The 18,247-nt window shown below is 37.7% G+C and overlaps 1 protein-coding gene across 1 annotated transcript; it reads left to right on the forward strand.

Annotated features, from left to right (window-relative positions):
• Positions 1-919: 919 nt before the first annotated feature.
• LOC104400163 (ATP-binding cassette sub-family C member 8-like) lies at positions 920-17,895 on the forward strand (the record flags this gene model as incomplete). The annotated part of the gene is made up of 7 exons (XM_010011866.1): positions 920-1,061; positions 3,759-3,880; positions 9,676-9,842; positions 11,838-12,080; positions 12,941-13,129; positions 16,319-16,483; positions 17,740-17,895. Coding segments are annotated over 7 exons (1,184 nt in total), but the record flags the coding sequence as incomplete, so codon positions are not given.
• Between the last annotated feature and the right edge of the window lie 352 nt (positions 17,896-18,247).

The raw sequence follows: 18,247 nt of genomic DNA on the forward strand, positions 1-18,247 counted from the left end.
AGGAGGGAGGGAAGGGTGGGGGGATGCTGGGGGAGACTGCAGGGCTGGTTTGAGGGTTTGCACTCGCACAGCGGGAAGCAGATATAAAGGTGCTGGTAAAAACCAGAAAACCTGGCAAATAAGTCTTACGTTACCAAATAATATCCCCTGCAATTACTGAAGTGTTACGTCCGCCGGATAGCCCTCCTCATTACTGATATCGACTGGGAGGGCTGCCCGGCGGCTTAACTCTTGCCCTATCTGCAGCGGGTATTATTTGATAACATAAGACTGCGTTTACCAGTAGGTGGCCCGGTGGTTTAAGACATGCAGCTGTCCCTGCTCTGAGTACAGTGCTCAGGCTGGCCTGTTCTCTAGGTAGCGATGGCACGAGCCGTGCGGTTTTAACGTTTCTGCCCATCATAAAAGGTCCGGTGCAGAAATAACAGCACAACTATTAAAATGGGGTCGGCTGAAGAACCGCTGTGTTTGTCTGGCTCTTTGCAGTGTGGCTAATTTGTATCTAGATCAAGAGAATAAGCTACTTTAATTGTAAGATAAAGTGTAAACTCTTTAATTAAATGCATTGAAGAAAAAAAAATAATGCTTGTATAAGAGCTTGTGCGTGTTTGTCAAAATGTTCGTTTGTTGTTTGTTTATTAATGTATTTGATGTGTTTAATGCTTGTTATTACTTGATACGAAGTTGCTAAAAGTATAGGAATTTAAGGCTGTGTCCTGTCTGCATTGCTGATTTTATTCTGCATGAAGCGAAGCAATAAGAACACAGTTCTGAAAATATTCAAATATATGCATGTTTAACCATATCGTTGCACCAGCTTTAGTACACTAGTTGTTACATACCTGCTTTTCTGTAAGCTGGAGCTTTCTATGTCACTTGCTCTTGAGAAAACTCTTTAAAATTTTCTTTTCCTGCTTAGGATGGGGAAGTCAGAGTTCCAAAGTACATATACATCATAGCACATGGCTTCATTTTCCTGGCCACAATTTACGCTGGATACTGACTTTTATCCTCTTGTTTGTGCTGGTGTGTGAAATTGCAGAGGGCATAGTGTCTGATGGGTAAGTGTACACCTATCTTCTCCTGGTAGTACTGTTTGAAAGGTTTCAGGGTAGGTATTTTTTTCCCTGTCTGAATTCTCATCTAGGCCATATTCCTTGTGGTTATAAACATGTAATCTGTATTCTTGGTGATTAACCTACCGACCTTGTATGAGAAATTCCACAAGCTGTGCCAAGCTATGTACGTACACACAACTGACCTTAATAATTTTTAGGTCAGCTTAATGACACTATCTTTCCAAAGAGTAATCATAAATAAATCCTAACAATTCAAGCAGATGGTAACATTTTTGTGGTATGTTTTGTGTCCAAGGACCTAGTCCCACAGTCGTTACTCAGGCAGAACTCCCATGAGCACAGTAGGTCATACCATTCTCCTGCAAACTGAGTTCTGTTCTTCGTAAAAGGAGTAGATCTTGATGGGCTTTATCACACCTCATGGAGTTTCTCCTGATGTTTGTGGAGTACACCTGATCCATTACCTTGATTGCAATATCTGAGCATGGTCCATCATGTTACTCAACTTCAGATGTCTTTAAACAGTAATCTGTGGGGAAAATTTATTTTAAGGGAAACAAGTGATACAGGAGAGTGATTTATTATGAAAAAATCTGATGTTGTATAACTGTGACTGTGATCGTCTTCCTCCAAAGAAAGGTTTCATTTTCAGAACTATTATGAATTTGCAACCCAAGGGTTATAAATATGAAGTTCCTCATTAACTAGAACAAAATCTCTCTGTTTATCCACCTCTGTAACAACTCTCTACCAAGCAGTGTGAAAGGCACTGCAGTATTCTGCTGTAGAAGCTGATATCATCATTATTATTTTAACTTCTCTTAAACATATATAAATAGGATGTTTCTCAGTGCCAGTTATTTTAAAAAGGATTTTTTCTCATGCTTATTCAGAGTTATCAGGATGTGGGATGCGCAGAGCAAAATCTTTTGCTTTGAGTTTTCTGTTTGGTTTTGCTCTCCAGCAATCCCTCTCATTGTGTTTATTTGCTTTTCAACTTGACTCAGAATGCTGCTGTTTAGTAATAAGTGTCACCTGATGAGAATCAAAGCTCCTAGCTGTACTGGGAGAGTGCCAACCCACAGTCATGCCTCCCAAGCACTCGGGAGGCTAGAGAGTGCTCCAGTGAATAAAAGCAGATTTTGAGACTCGTCAGTTTTTAAGACCAAAATGGATCATGTTGGTAAGTCCTTTTGACAGCAATTGGGTGCTAAAGGCTTTGGCACCTCAGCAACAGAAGCAATAGATGCAGCCTACTGGAGATTAGGTTATATAGGGGAATTCCAGCAACTTCTGTCTGTGGAATAAATAAATTTTTTGAAAGACCTCCCACTCCTGCAGTGTTACCTACTGATGCTTAGGCTGTCTGAAGAAATCTGTTTCTGCTGCTTGTTTTCCCTTGCGGAGGATTCAGCCCTGATGTACAAAATAACCTTGGCATTACTAGGAATTCAGAGACTGGAGAATCTTTGCTCATTCTGCTGTGCACACATGCAACTCACTGTCAACAAGAGTTAAGTTTTTATGATACAGGTTATTGCATGGCTCCAAACAGCTCTGCAGAGTTCATCTCAATTTCCATGTGAGGGAGGTCTTTCCTATCCTACAGAGGAGCCACAGAAAGTGGTCCTTCTGAGCTCCTACATGTATGTTAGACATTTGGGATGTTCTGTGCTCAGACATGTGACATCCTGCAATAATCTACAGCTCCCTGTCAGCACAGCCCCCTCTGGCTACACAAAGGTAGCTTTGGCTGCAGCAAGAACAAACCCAGAGATGCTAATCAATTTTCTGTGAGGTTTAGAGGACAAGGTGTGAATTTCCCTGAGTGTCTGTGTCCTGAAGATTTCCTCTCGCTGTCTCTACTCTTGGAGTTGCTTCTCACACAGGAGAAATTGTACCTCTGGACAGCACAGGACACTGCATTACTTTTGTGAAAGAAAGAAAGGGGAGGGAGGAGGAAAGGGTGGGGGAAGCATGATTCTACCCACGTCTGCACAAACCAGAAACATTGTGCAGCTATTCCCATATTCCCTAAAAGCTGTAGTTGCCAGAACCCCCTTTGCTGCTACTTGAAGCAAAGTATCAGGAGAGTTTTGCTTATAGGACAAAATGTAAAGGGTATATGATTCTGTTGTAGGTTTTGTTTGTTGGGTTGTAGTCACTGAAAACAACTCACCGTAAGCAGTTCCCATGCTGTGGTGCTGTTCTTTCTCCCAAACTGGAAAAGAAAATGAAACATTTCCATAAAATATTTCTGTAGAAAATCTTAAACTGCACTGTCTGGTATAGTTGATCTTATCTACATATCTTGATGGATAGGTCCCAAACTAGTTTAATTTAAATTAACTTTTCTCATTTTGGAACTGTGCTGCGTATCCTAATTTAAACAATGTTCCAACTGATTTTGGTAGGAAATGAGAGTACACACATTTCATTTTCAGCTCAGGGGAGGAATTTGAAATCCATGTATGTGATTTAGGAGCATAAATCCAATTGATAATTAGAGAACTTTACATCCGTAACTCAATCTAGAAAATCCTGCATCAGGGCTGGGTATGGGATGCAATTCATAAATTAAAAGGGAAACACTCCTGCCACCTTTATGTAGTCTGGAGAGGGGGCTGTGCTGTCAGGGAGGGTCTGAGTTTAATAGATGTTTCAATTTTTCTTTTTCAGGGTTTCAGAATCGCGCCATTTACACCTGTACATGCCGGCTGGGATGGCATTCTTGGCGGCCATCACATCAGTTGTCTATTACCATAATATTGAAACATCCAATTTCCCCAAGCTGTTAATTGGTACGTCTCACAACTTACAAGACTTGGAAGTGTGGCTGTTCATGCTGTGACGGGTCATTGCGGTCTCAGTGCTAGACTGTATGGATAAAACTACACCTATGTTCTGGTCTGCTAGTTGCCACTACCAGACTCGGTTCTGAGTGTTCTTGCAACACTCCATTGTTCTCAATGCTTTTAACTTCTAATAGTACTCTGCATGGTATTTTCAGGGATCCAGTACTGGTATTTTCAGGGCCACAGGCTTCTCTAGGAAAAGGTGGATTTTGGGGGAAAAGTAGCAGATCAGATTCTGAACTCTAAAAACTATCCAAATCTCCTTGCTTGTCAGTATGTTGTGTTTAAGATTGAACCCATCTTTGTGTATGTGGTCTGTTGAAATATGCAGACAGTCAGTGACATCACTAACTTTCAATATGACCCTGACTATATTACTTTGCTTGCTTGTTCTTGCTTCCTGTTCCTAAAACTCCCTTTGCAAACTTCTGTAAGACCTTTTGAATGGAAAATGCTATGTATAAGAACTATCAAGTATGTTACATGTTTTCTGCAAGATTGCAAATAAACTAGCTAGGTATAGAAAACCTGTAAGTACTGACAAGCATGTAGTTGGTGATGTGTTCTCTACTGTTTAAGTAGACTGCAAACTGTGGACGTGTACATGTTTAGTCCTCCTGTTAACTGTTATTTCTTTGGTGGTCCTGGCTCATCACGTTTTGCTTGAGCTGCTTTTCTGTATTAATGGATCCTGCTAAGGTTTGTCTTGTGCCATTGTATCTCTGTGTGTCAAAGTTCTGTTCTACCTTTTGTCAGGTGGTAAAAAGTCAGTAACAGCTGGATTTGAGAAAGCTTCTAAATATCAAAGATTAATTTTGAACTGCTTGTTGTGGAAAGCAAGCATCTTCTGCAGAAAGAGCCTATAACTCCTGTTAAAACAAAAACCAAAAAAGTAATTCCTCTTCGAAAACTTTAGATTTCTATCCAGGCTTAGCAACCTTTATGTCTTCTTGTTTGAGACTGCTTTTCTTCTTGTACCTTCTTTTAAGTAGGAGGTCTTTTATAAAGAGGTGGGCTCATTTAGTTACTTTTTTAATAAATCAACACAGTCTATTTAATGCCTTCTCACAGGACTAGATGTTATGTGTCAAGAAAGCATTGCTAGCCTCTTACAATCACTTTTTTGTTGTTGTTGTTTGGGTGTTTTTGTTTTGTTCTGCTGTTGTTATTGTTTGGGGTTTTTTTTATTTTAGATGTATAATGCAGTAATGCAGTGTTTAGTGATTAAGTGTCACTACCACATTCATGCTGTGGAGTCATTGAGAAAGGTAGCACAAATTTACAGCTGGTAGTTCATTACCCATTTTTGCATAATTCCTTCTCTGTAAAGATTTCTCTTTTATGATAATTTTATTCAGTATTTAGAGTGTTGTGATGAGCTCTGGACGACACTTGAATAGTAAACAGTCATACCAATTAAAACCAGCATTTAAGTAAGTGTTATTGCTACTGAAGTTAATAATTATTTCATTTTGCAAGAATTTGCAAGGAATAGACTCTTCTAAAAAAAATCTAATCTTAATAGCTAACTCTTAGGCAAAAAATGAAAATCAGACTGCTGCAGTCTTTCCCACTTAATTGGTCTGATTTTAATTTTAACCCAAAGTCTTCACAAGCTGGGTGGTCTTTGATTTTATTTTATTTTTTTGCTTTGTTTTTCTTTTCTTTGTCATTTGTGAGAGAACCGGACACAGACATTTCTGGAAGTCTCTATCATTTATTCTTGACAGCACAGTCTTATCTAATGGTGAGGATCAGACTCAGAGTCATCTTTCAGTGTTAATTGCAGCTACTCTGTATTGAAATCTTGGTACAGGCAATGATAACTTTATGCAAATTATCTCAGTATGAGATAGTTACATTATACCTATACTCAGTTATCAACCCACTAGAGTGCGGTGTGGCCATGAAGCAGCTTTCTTTTGTAGCCCAATACAAATCAGGTGAATGGGAACCATAAAGAAAAGCTTAAGTTAGTGATAAACTTTTTGCTGAGTGTATGGCAAAGGAAACTGAAAGAAGGTTCTTCATTAGTAAAATAGTGTAGAGGAGACATAATATTATACACATACAGAGTAAATCACCTGATGTGGCATCTTCTGCCGCTTCTGAGCATCAGTGTAGTTCCACCGAACTGCAGGGCATTGTCTGCCCCAGCTGCAAGGTCAGTGCCTACACTTGTGAAGAATTGGTAGCTGTATAAAGTGAAGGCTGACAGACCCTTAGCCAAAAAGTTGCTAAATTCAGTGGGGAAATTTTCACTAATGCACTGAGGAAATTCTGAAAGGTCTGTTCATGAATTCTGAGCAGGATAAAATTTTCCAATACTGTGAAACTTTTGAGATGTTTTCTTTTTTTTTAAATCTCTCTCATTCTGTACCTTAAAGAAGCCAAGTCCCTTTGTGGTCCTTCATAAACAGGCAAAAGGCAGATTCCATAACAGACCTGAGGATTAGCACATTCCCTTGGGGTATGCAAGACAAGGATGCAAAGTTCCTGTACTGATCTTACCCTTCAGCTTTATACCCAGGCCGTTGGCTATTTTGAAGTAGTCATTCTTAGTATCTCTTATAAAAAAAAGTTGACAAGTTTTGGAATATCTATTCTCTGAACTAATGATAGAGGCCTGGGTCCCAGTTGAGTGTCTAGACTATTGGAACATTTTGATCTGGTCTGAATCTGTTTTTCTCTGTATTGCTTTTGTCCAGTGATTATATTTCAAGAAACATAGCTTTTCCAGTGTAGTGCCATTTACCAGGGTACTTTCATAATTATGCTGATTTTGGTGCTCCTTGCATCTATTCTGCAACACTGTGCATAGCACTAGCATGGTTTAGCAGGACATATTTTAGAACAGGTTTCATACTGAATTGGAAAATCTGCTAGCCTCTCAATGTTCAAAATACGTAATTGAATTATAGCATCCGATTGCACTATTTTTAAAGTTAATTTGTTATATAGATAAATAAAACTCAGAAATTAAATGGTAAGAGAAAATTATGAAGTAATAATAGGACTTTAAGTTTTTAATCTGAAAGGGTTAGTAGTATGTAACCAATTGTAATAATATGACTGCCTTACCATTCTTGACAGTAATCTAGTTTTCTAATTTAAGCTGCTTGTACCTTGATGTTGTAGTTAATTTCCTTGGAATTAGTTTATTGTTTAAAATGGAACTTCCTGTTGTCCTATAAATGTAACACTTGTTGCTTAGTACGCAAAATTTCTGTCCAGTCAGACACAGGTTAGTTACTGAATCCCATCCAGTTAAGTGCATGGTTTTTCAGATCTTGAGCTTAATCCAATAAGGTTGTAGAACAGTTTGAGGTCCCCGTTGCTTCATTTTCCATGGTCTGGCCCCATCAAGAGTCTGCACTCTGGTGTTGTGGATTGAGGTAGTTTACATGGCCCAAGAAAAAGTGAGGTCCTTTAGGCATCTAGAATAGATGTAAAGCAGTCAAGTACCTGAAAGCACGCCTCTCTGGTCTGATCACTAGGCAGTTCTCAGTGATAATTTCTAGAAACTCTCAGCCAATATGCACTCACAAGCCAGATGATGAAAAAACAGTTTGAAAGAAAAAGTCATAACTGTATTTTCTAAGGATCCTCATCTTGAGTGGCCTGTGAACATCTGTCAGATGTGATTATATACACTTGTATTCAAAAGTGAGACGCTAAATAAGTTCAAATGCTTCTAGAGGGTATGACAGTGGGAGGTCAGTTATCACTTGAGAATGTTGTGTTTGGCACTTTCTAATACTTCTTAGGTAAAGATAAATTAATGTTCTTATAAAATAATAATAATAAAAAAAGTGATAGAGACCCTCATTTAAGTTCTAAATAGAAGAATGGCTCTGCTAGTTCTTGTTTCTAATTCCAAGAGCAGTACTTAGTTACCAGTTGGCTTGGTTGGTTTTTTTAGGTGTCCTGTGCCGGTGCAGGTTTTCAACATGAAATGTTTGTGTAAATCCTCTTTACTCTGAGAAGGATGCATTCTCAGCCTGTTGTAAGAAGTGAGACAAAACACAAGGATTAACAGATAAAGGTGGGTAGGAATAGAACAATATGGAATGTATTCTTGGATGAACTGAGATTTTATAGTCAGACATATCGCAAATAGGAAGGAATAGTGCCTCAAAGATAGGAAACAACCTGAAGCAGGATGAGGAGATTAGATTTGATGCAGTATGAACTGGGAAGATGGTAGGAAGCTTCACATAAGAAGGCTATAGGTTTATAAGAGGGATTCAGTAAGTGTCTTAAATCCTCTCTGCAACTGCTTCAGCCACTAAAACACAGTGCTGAAATACCTGATCTCTTAGTGCTTTCTTTACAAACTAACCTATTAAGTTTAGAGGAAGATAGATCTCTTGGCAAATGTCCTAATGCTTAGTAGTGCTGTACTGTCCCATTTACTGTCCTCATTTAAATGAGAGTTTTGAAACTGCTTTCCATAGAAGCAGGATGGGCAGCCACAAATCCCATAGACTCTTTGTGTTAAATTTAGTTTTACTTGGAAAGGGTGGCCCCATAGGACATCCCCACAGGGCTTGCTAGGGTGCCTCAGGGTAACTGGAATGCCACAGATTCTTGGAAATTTGTGCAAGACGTGACGATTATTCCTATTTGTAACTTAGACTTAGAGTTGCTAATGTCCTGGTTGGAGACTTTCTCTGGTGTTGCAGCAAGACACTCAGAAAGCATATGCATGTTTTTCTTGGCAGTTAGAGCACCTTCCAGCTGTTGCACCATGGCAGATACAGCAGCAATGAAGGAGTCATGTAAAAGAGCATAACCCTAGAAGGTATTCCCTTAAGAATGGGGAATAGGAACTGGCTTGGGGTGTGGTGAATGGCATGGAGTATGTTCCTGAATCACCAGAGTTTACTGCAGGGATGATTTATCTGTAACTGACAGTAGCATGAGCAATTTTAAGCAAGAAGTTCAGTAGAACTCCAAATAAATTAAGATTATATTCTACAAATGCCAGACCATCCTTCCTTGATGTGCCTGTGTATGTACATTATAAATTGCATATATGGAATTTGCATTGAAAAATGGAGCAACAGAGTTTGGAGAAAATCGTAGAATGGTCTGGGTTGGAAAGGACTTAAGATCATCCAGTTCCAACCCCCCTGCCATGGGCAGGGACGCCTACCACTAGACCATGTCACCCAAGGCTTTGTCCAACCTGGCCTTGAATGGGGATGGAGCATTTACCACTTCTTTGGGCAACCTGTTCCAGTGCCTCACCACCCTCACTGTAAAGAACTTCTTCTGTGTATCTAACCTAAATCTTCCCTGTTTAAGTTTGAACCCATTACCCCATTAATATTTTAATATCTGTTCCTGCATACATCCCAGAGATCTGAAGGAGAAATTAAATTAATTTTCTTCTAGCCAGATTCATGGCAGTCTTGTAGTATCAACCAAATTTGAAGAGCATCATTCATAGCCACCTTCACATGTGGGAAAACTCGCTCCCTTGAACTCATCATGCGGATGCATGGTTACAGCAGATGGAAATTTCCTTCAGCAGACTTCACTCTGTGAAACTTTCCAAATATCATGTAATCTGATAGGAAAGGAATTCCTGTTTGAATTAATAAAACCACTTTCTGGTTTTATATATATACTTGTTGCATTCTTTTCTGAATAATTACTTAATGAATATTTGATGCTATTCTTGTATATTTTTGCAACTGTTGAGCTGATTAACTTTTTTTTTTTTCCCCCTACAGCATTGCTGTTCTACTGGACTTTAGCTTTCATAACTAAAACCATCAAATTTGTAAAGTTCTGTGATAATGGGGTTGGATTTTCTCAGCTTAGATTTTGCCTCACAGGACTCCTGGTTGTTTTATATGGAATGCTACTAGCTGTAGAAATCAATGTCATCAGGGTGAGGGTAAGTTAGTATCATAAAAGTCTCCATATGTGTGTTTCGTTATTTTGTTTTGGTTTTATTCTCATTGCTGGGTACTTTGTGTGAAATGCATTTCTAAAGGAGAAAGAAAAATCCACTTAGAAATATATTTGAGAATCAAAGTTAATCCAATTCTATCAGGCCAGATGAATCTGTAATTTTAAAAATTCTAGGCTCCACTGTAGTTAAATTAAGATGAATTTCATCTGTTCAAGTTTGTTTAAAAAGTATCTATTATGATTTGCTGATTCAGTGATCAGAAACAAGTATTTCTGGTAAGAAAAGACTGGGTGAAAGGGATTGTCTGCTCAATCAAAAAATATCTTAGACATGCAAATAACAGCTGTGATTTTCCAGGAGACAATCACAATAAGTGATTTTCCAGGAGACAATCGCAACTGACTATATCAATTTATGGGGGCAACTGGGCTTGCTATCTGTCCAAAGTTCTTCCCTTCACCTGTCTGTCACTTAACTGTATGCACAAATTAAACTTACCCTCAGGAGGGAAAGAAACTTTTCCATGTAAATTTTCTTGCTGCTTTCCTCACATTAGTGTATGAACTCTTCCCAGTAACTTGTTCAGCAGTGTGAGTTGCATCTATTATGTCTTTGTTCTTTTTGTGATTTTTCTTGGGTGATTTTTTGTCTGTATGTTTATTTGGTAACTTACGACAATACATCTAAAAGAACCTTTTTGGTAACATTTTTGAAAGAAAGAGGAATTAAAACCTCAATTCTGGACATTCAGTATTTATATCATAAATGAAAAACACTAGAGTGGCTTGTGGGAAAAGTGAAATTCAGTTGTGACATTGGAGAGACTTCTCATAAACTTCATAATAGAACTGCATAATTAAATGATATTTGATCACTGTGGAATTATAGGTCACAAAGAAGAGTCAAAAATGGTCACTGCCTATTGTGATCTTTTTTATGTTTTGTTTGGTTTTAATTAGTAAAGGATGTCATTGATGCATAAAATGAACTGGCCAGCAGTACGGATTTTCTCACTGCCTGCTGTTTCTATAGCAGAATTTAGAGAGCAAGGCTTGTTGCTGCAGCTGCTAAAGGAAGGGACTGGGTTGCAAGGAGGGAGAATTGACCACTGTGGGGGGGTAGGAAGGGGAAGAGAGAAAAAATAAAAATCAGGGGTAAGACCTCTATGCTAGCAGAAACAGCAGACACTGGCCTCACCTTTTTTTCTCTTGCCTTCACCCATCTTCCAGAAGACAGAATATTGACTTGTTTGACTTTCAGTCCCAGATGTACCTTCTCCTTTCCTTCTGCTGTTCCCATTGTTCCTCTAGATGGCCTTTCTGAACCCCATCACCATGTTTTCTAGGATCTGTGACTTATTTTCCATCTATGATTGGAGAAAAGATAGCAGTGAAACATATCCAGAAATCCTAGTTTTATCTTGACAACAGGAAATCATCAGCAGTCTGCCCTTGCTCTTTTGGCATTTAAGCCAGTGAAAACATTTGTTAGTGCCACATGCACCTCCCTAGTTCAGTGGTTTGCTAGACCCATTCAGCACAAGAAGCTCCAGGTTCTGAGCTAACAAATGTGAGGCAGTATGGTATGGAAGATGAATCCTTGTGGTAGCCTCAGGGCTGTGCCTAAGCTAGTATGCCTCATGTTATGCTGTCTGGAACTAAGAGCAAGAGGCTGGGGCTGTACTATTTGAAATGCAAGGTGAATACTTTTTTTCTACAAGTATGCCAATTTGTACCCCATAAACAAAATAATAGTCTTTAGGATGATTTATTTCTAGACTGGTTGCTTCTGATTTTCCTGAGGAAACTGGATTGCTGTATTGGTTGAATTTGAATTTGTAAGTTCCTTGAGTACTTTTGAGAAACCAAGACTGACTCGTTGATTATCTGCAATGTCCTTTCTCTCTTATCTGTTCTTTGTGACTTTTTATTTTCTATGCATTTAGTGTGATTCTTTTGGTATTTTTCTGAATTTCAGCGGTATGTTTTCTTCAAAACTCCTAAAGAAGTTAAACCTCCTGAGGATCTCCAGGACCTTGGCGTTCGATTCTTACAGCCATTTGTGAATCTGTTATCCAAAGGAACATACTGGTGGATGAATACATTCATCAAGACCGCCCATAAAAAACCAATAGACTTGAAAACCATAGGCAAGCTTCCCATTGCTATGAGAGCTCTGACCAATTACATTCGCCTTAATGAGGCCTTTGAAGCACAGAAGGTATGCAAAGCATGGAATTGTGTCCATCTTATTACTCAGTGCTTGCATCTTTCATGACTTTTTATGCTGTAAGCATGGTATAAAATTATATTAGCAGATATGATGCAAATGAAATATCCGGTAGCATAGCTCTCCATATACAAAGAGATCACATACTCAGTTGTACCTTGTACAAATAATGAAATTTCTCTATCTAAGCATGAATATCAAACACATTACTGGTTAAATGTGTGTGAAATCCATATGGCCTCTATTTTTCTGTGGCAAGTAATTACGGACCATATTTACTGAACACCATTATAGTTCTTCCTAGTAAGACCCTGGAATCATTTAATTACAGTCAATATTAATGAGGCCTCGCAGGAATTTTTCTTTTCCAATGTTATTTCTGTTACAGTTTGTCTGTAGGAGAATTCGGGGCTGAAATTACCTGAGCTCAAAAGCAGTTTGACTCCCTGATGGGAGCCGAGTGTATTCAGGATTTTAAGAGAAGTCTTTTGCATCCTGTCTGAAAAGAGCGTAGTTTTCCAGTCTCTGTTCACTGGAAAACAAAACCTGTCATTTGCCTCTTTTTTTCTTTCTCCCCCAGCAAGCCACAACCAACAAGCTTATTTGATCCCTTTTAAGGGTAGGAAAGAAATCATAGTTCTTTTTGTGGAGCAGAGTAATGCTTTGATCTGCCTCTGTAAAAACAAATGGAACAATAGTTGTAGTTCCTGTGCTTTTCTAGCTCGGAGATTGCAACTAGTTGTCAATGAATTAAAGCAGGGATAAAAATACCAGTAATTGTCAGACCTGAGGTTAATAGAACATAATCCATTTTTTGTTGTTTTGTTTTGGTTTATTTTTATTCTGAACAGAACAAAAGGACGTCATCTCCACAAGGATCCAGATCAATTTGGTGTGCTCTCTGCTGTGCTTTTGGAAGACCCTTACTTCTCAGTAGCACATTCCGTATTCTGGCTGACTTGCTTGGATTTGCTGGTCCACTCTGCATCTCTGGGATTGTTTACAATGTTGGAAAAGGAAATAACACCATCCGCCCACAGGTACTGTTAAAATGTCATAAAATAGAGTCAAAGAAGTAATGTTATGACTATTATTTAGCCTCAGAAAAGAAAATGACTCTACGTTGTATTTCTGAATGCTAGAAATGATAGTATGTATGTAGATAGTATGTATGTAGTATTGCTGCTTTTATACCCTGATGGGGAGAAAATATGTCACCCAGCATTTAGTCAGGCTTGCGTTCAGGAAAATAACCTCATTCAAGATAATGGTGAAGCACACCCAGAATCCTACTAGAATTATAAGGATTTTAGGTAGAGTGTTGAGTAGCGATTGAGTCAAGTATGTGACTAAGTGTTTTTCAGAAAGGAAAAAGTATCTTTTTAATAGGCTTGGATTTTCATTTCTAAAAATGAGTGTTGTCTGAGAGAATTAAAGCAGGCTTTAATTCACAATAAAATGCCATGAAGTTCAACTGTGATGAAGAATTTCCTCTAGTGCCCTTGGGGAAATTGGTTTTTAAAGATCAACTGAAACATATTTTTAAAGGATGCTACTTAAATGAATGTTTCCCAAGAAGAAACAGACATATTTCTTGATTAACTTGAGGGGGGGAAAGAAAAACACAACTCAGGAAGCACCTTTTCAGTATAATGTATCTATAACTCCGGCTGGATTTCTGAGAAAGATCAGTTTATTTCTGCAGCTCACTTACTGTTTGATATAGGACTTTATTTCCTGAGTCTGTTGACACTAATGGAAATATACCCATTCATTCAAGTACACTTTGGATTAGGTCCACTGTAAATATTGAAATATATCAGATGCATTGCAGAAAATTTGAGAAAGGCCTCAGGCTAAAATTAATTGTTTATCCATTCTGCAATCCTTATCCTAATATTTGGAAACTTTAATACAGCAAGTAGATTCAGTGGAAACCATTTAAAGCAGGAAATGAAAAAATTAAGACTATAGGACTATGTTGCAGCTAAGTACTGTGGAAGCTTTTGAGCTCTGCTTCTTGATAATTTGTTTGGAACACTGTTTCAGCTGAAATGAGACTAAATCACAATTTATGGATTATCCTATTTAATTTTCCTATTCAAGTGTTAGCTAGTGCTTCTGTGGGAAAAAAGCTCAGGTGTGGTTCACATAGATCCTAAACAGGAGCCTCATCCAGCCTTGAGATCCTCTGTGTCTAGCTAAATGGTAGCCTCATTGTTGCCATTTACACTATTTGGGGATCACCTAAGAACAATATGATGGTGACAGACCATGACTGATATTTAAGGGTGTATTTTGCCTTTAGTGAAAGGTCTCCAAGAATTTTTTCCTCTGTTTTTACCTGGTTTATACAATTTTTGTTTTCTTTTTCTGTTAATAGGCTAATTACCTTTACATTTGAAAATTGCTTTTTCTGGATGAGATGAACTATCTTTCTGAGATGTATGAAAGCTTTATATTCAAACCATCTGTAAACAGACTGGGGTGTTCAGGAAAACTCACACATTCATGCATGTATCTAGCCAACTGGGTCTACTTCAGAAAAGAATACATCAGTTCTACTGCTAGGAATGTTACATCCTTACTTGTAATAAGTCAAAAGAGGAGAACCTTGCCTTATTCATTGTTAGCTCTTGAGAGCTACAGAGAGCATGTAGCACACCTCCTGGCTGGTGTGAGAAACAAACCTTGTAAAACAGTCTTAAAAAGACAAAGATAAGTTGGAGGAAAACATTGTTTGTGTCTGATGTGCTGCTGAGTTTAAGGGCATCGGAAAGAATTGCCATACAGTGGGACAGAGTCTGATGAGCAAAGTAAGCTGTGAGCACAGCAGAGGGTGTCTTTTACCCATGCATTAATGTGACATTTTTTTGTTTTAAATACTTTAGATTGAGGAGATGTTGTAATGAGCCAACTGTATCTTTCCAACAGAAATTTTGTTTGTGAAACTGAAGGCAAAGAGTTAAATCCTAAAATATAATATTTGCTCTGTTCTTTAGACCCTGTGTAAGAGATATAAACTACCATGGAGCTGGAACTCTTGAGATCGTGTGGGTATCATAGGCAGTATTAAGTACTTCAGTTAGTGCTGCAGTTAGAGCATGACAGTGTCTTAAATTCTGTCACACTCTTCATGTTTATTTATAACTCCAGTATCAATATTTATGGCCACCCCAGAACATTCTTATGACATGAGCTTCTCTCAGTGTTAATCATTTCACACCAAAGAAGAGACTGACAGAATGATAACCTTTGTATTTTGCTGGTAGCATCTTCCACATTGTGCAATGCTAGGATTAGCAGTTCCAGTATTAGGAATATCTGCTGACATGAAACATTCAAACGATACACCAAACCTACAGACTCATTATTTAAAATGGTCATAGGTCTCAGTGTAGCAAAACGCCCAGTATTGATATTTAAGACTGTGTTAGCTTAGGGTCTTCTAAGTATTTAAATAGTGGCCCTTTGCTCAGCTTTTTACTGGTTAGAACCTACTGGCACTTTTAAAAAGTGGTATTACCCTAAAGTCATCAGGAAAGTGGGACACTGAATGTCCCCGAAGCCATTTCTGAAACAAAAACATCTAATTAATTCCATCAGCTTCTCAAACAAGGTTGTTTGCCTTACATGCAAAAGGTTTGGTAGATGTTCAGTTTATTTCCTTCTGTCCTCTGGGCTGACAAGTTTACTTAGACAACTATTGTAGTTTAAACACACTGATGGTTAGTGATGCTGTAAACCATAATGGCCTGGTAATGCATCTGAGACTTGGCAAATACCTTGGTGCTTTCACCAAGTGCATGTGTTCATGTGTATTTATGTATATACGTTTAAGTCCTCCTTTTCTCTTAAGTGAGTGCTAGAAGAAATAATATTTGTTTATCTATTTGATGATGTTTTAATGTGAATCGACACTGCACCAAAATCTCATTGCTAGAAAAGCATGATTTGTTAAAAGGTCATTTGGTGGAAAATAGTATTCTTTTACATACAGTAAAAAGTGTTATTAGCTGCAGTAATTAGTACTAGCCAGATGTATATGTAAGACAATGTTAAAATTAGTCTGCTTCTCTTACTGCCTTTGATACAATATAGCACAATCTGTAGCAAAGTAATAAACTGTGGTTCTCTCTGCTTATTAATTATGCAAAACTTGTAATTAAATTACCATTGCACCTTATTTTCTAACTTTTTTTGATTTTTTTTTTTTTTTTTTTTTATAGACTAAAATTCTTGGTGTTTTCTTTATTTCATCTCAAGAGTTCCTGTCCAATGCTTATGTGTTGGCTGTACTCTTATTTTTTGCTCTTCTACTACAAAGAACATTTCTCCAAGCATCATACTATGTTGCTATTGAAACAGGAATCAACTTGAGAGGTGCAATACAGGTAGCCAATATATTATTAATTAACTTTTTTTTTTCATACAATCATATGTGTATTTGTAAATACAATTTCTCATTATAGGAGTTAAATTCTGAAAAGCTTCTTTTCTGATATGCATTGAATGTAACTTAGATTTGAATTGTTTCTTCTGCATCTTATTTATTTTATATAAACATTTATTTGTAATCTAATTTGTATTCTTTAAGCATAAATTTGCTGACAATAAAACTGAAAGTAACTTTTTAAAGAATTTAGGAAACGATGTACACCTCTCCCCTCTGAAAGGTGCACTTTTGTAACATCCCATGCAAATAATACAGCTTTAGAATGTACTTTCAATACACTTTGGACAAAAGGATAAATGTATTCCCAGTGCATGGACTAGTGTCTTATTCCATGGTCATGCCACAAAATCTACCAGGCACTTCAGAGTCTGTAATTACTGAACATAAGTAAGACTGGGAAAATGGAGTTCATAATCATTGTGTAACTGTGAACAGCAGATCAAAGTTTTATGTATATCAAGATCTGTGCCTGGAAATGAGAGAATTAGGGATAAGATTACAGTATGATACTGTGAAGTGCATTGACACTTCACCTACCCTCTGACAGCTTGAAAGCTAGCCTTTTAAGTTAACACTGTGTATCCACTGAACTACATAGACTCTGTGAGATTCTGTGATGGATGGATGGTTTCAATAGCAGCATAATTGTTTAATTCTTTTTCGATCTTACACTTGGAAGCACTTGTCTGTTGCCAGACTTCTGGATTCCATCCGTTGGTTTTCCCTTATTAGAGTGAAGTAGAAAATCTCTAATCAAATAAAAATTTGACCTAGAGAATATAGATAAAAAAATGCATGTCTCTTGTCAAGCAGAAGAACTGCAACTAACTGAAGAATATGTGGACCACAGCAAGTGTGAAAGGGGAATTGTTGGAAAATAGTGCTACGTTAATTTTGTTTAGGAAAAGCTTTGTGTTCTCTGCACTGGATAGTGCACAGAGGCCCAGATAACACCAGTAGTTAGAGCGTTCAAATTGAAATTTCTAGACATCCCTCTAAGCCTTTTGTGGGTGAAAATTAATGCAGTAGCTTAAAATTTTTTGTCATAATATAAAAGGCCAAACTTGAAGCTCTTCATTCAAGTTACTGGGAATGTTGGTTTCCCTCAGCATGCTGGACAACACCTTTGTTTTATGTGCAGCTAGAAATCTTGTTATATTTCTATATGCTAACACCTATTGATCTCTCTTACAGACAAAAATATACAATAAAATTATGCAGCTTTCAACTTCCAACATGTCTATGGGGGAGATGACTGCAGGTCAGATCTGCAACCTCGTTGCCATAGACACAAATCAGCTGATGTGGTTCTTTTTCCTCTGCCCTAACCTTTGGGCTATGCCCGTACAGGTAAGGAGATGGAACATGCTTCTGTTATTAATGTGCATCAGTCTGTGGTGGTTGATTGCTTATTAAAGAAGATAAAAAATAAATAAGATTTCAAGCTATTACCATCCAGAAACATTGTATGTAATATATTTCACATCGGTGACAGGACTGTAGGTATTTAGGATTGTATTAGGGCCTTTGCTGCTGCCAAATATGCTTTGCATTTGTAACAAGAATTTATAAAGTGCAGCAGGTTGTGTAATTCCAGAGCACTCATTTATTACATCAGGGGAGTTAATTGGGAGTTAATTACAAATTGTAATCATTTGTCTCTTGCAGAAGCAAGAGAAGTAGCTGTTCATTCAAAAATATG

Source organism: Nestor notabilis, unplaced genomic scaffold (genome assembly GCF_000696875.1).
Source record: "Nestor notabilis isolate BGI_N333 unplaced genomic scaffold, ASM69687v1 scaffold31603, whole genome shotgun sequence".
Lineage (NCBI taxonomy): Eukaryota > Metazoa > Chordata > Aves > Psittaciformes > Psittacidae > Nestor > Nestor notabilis.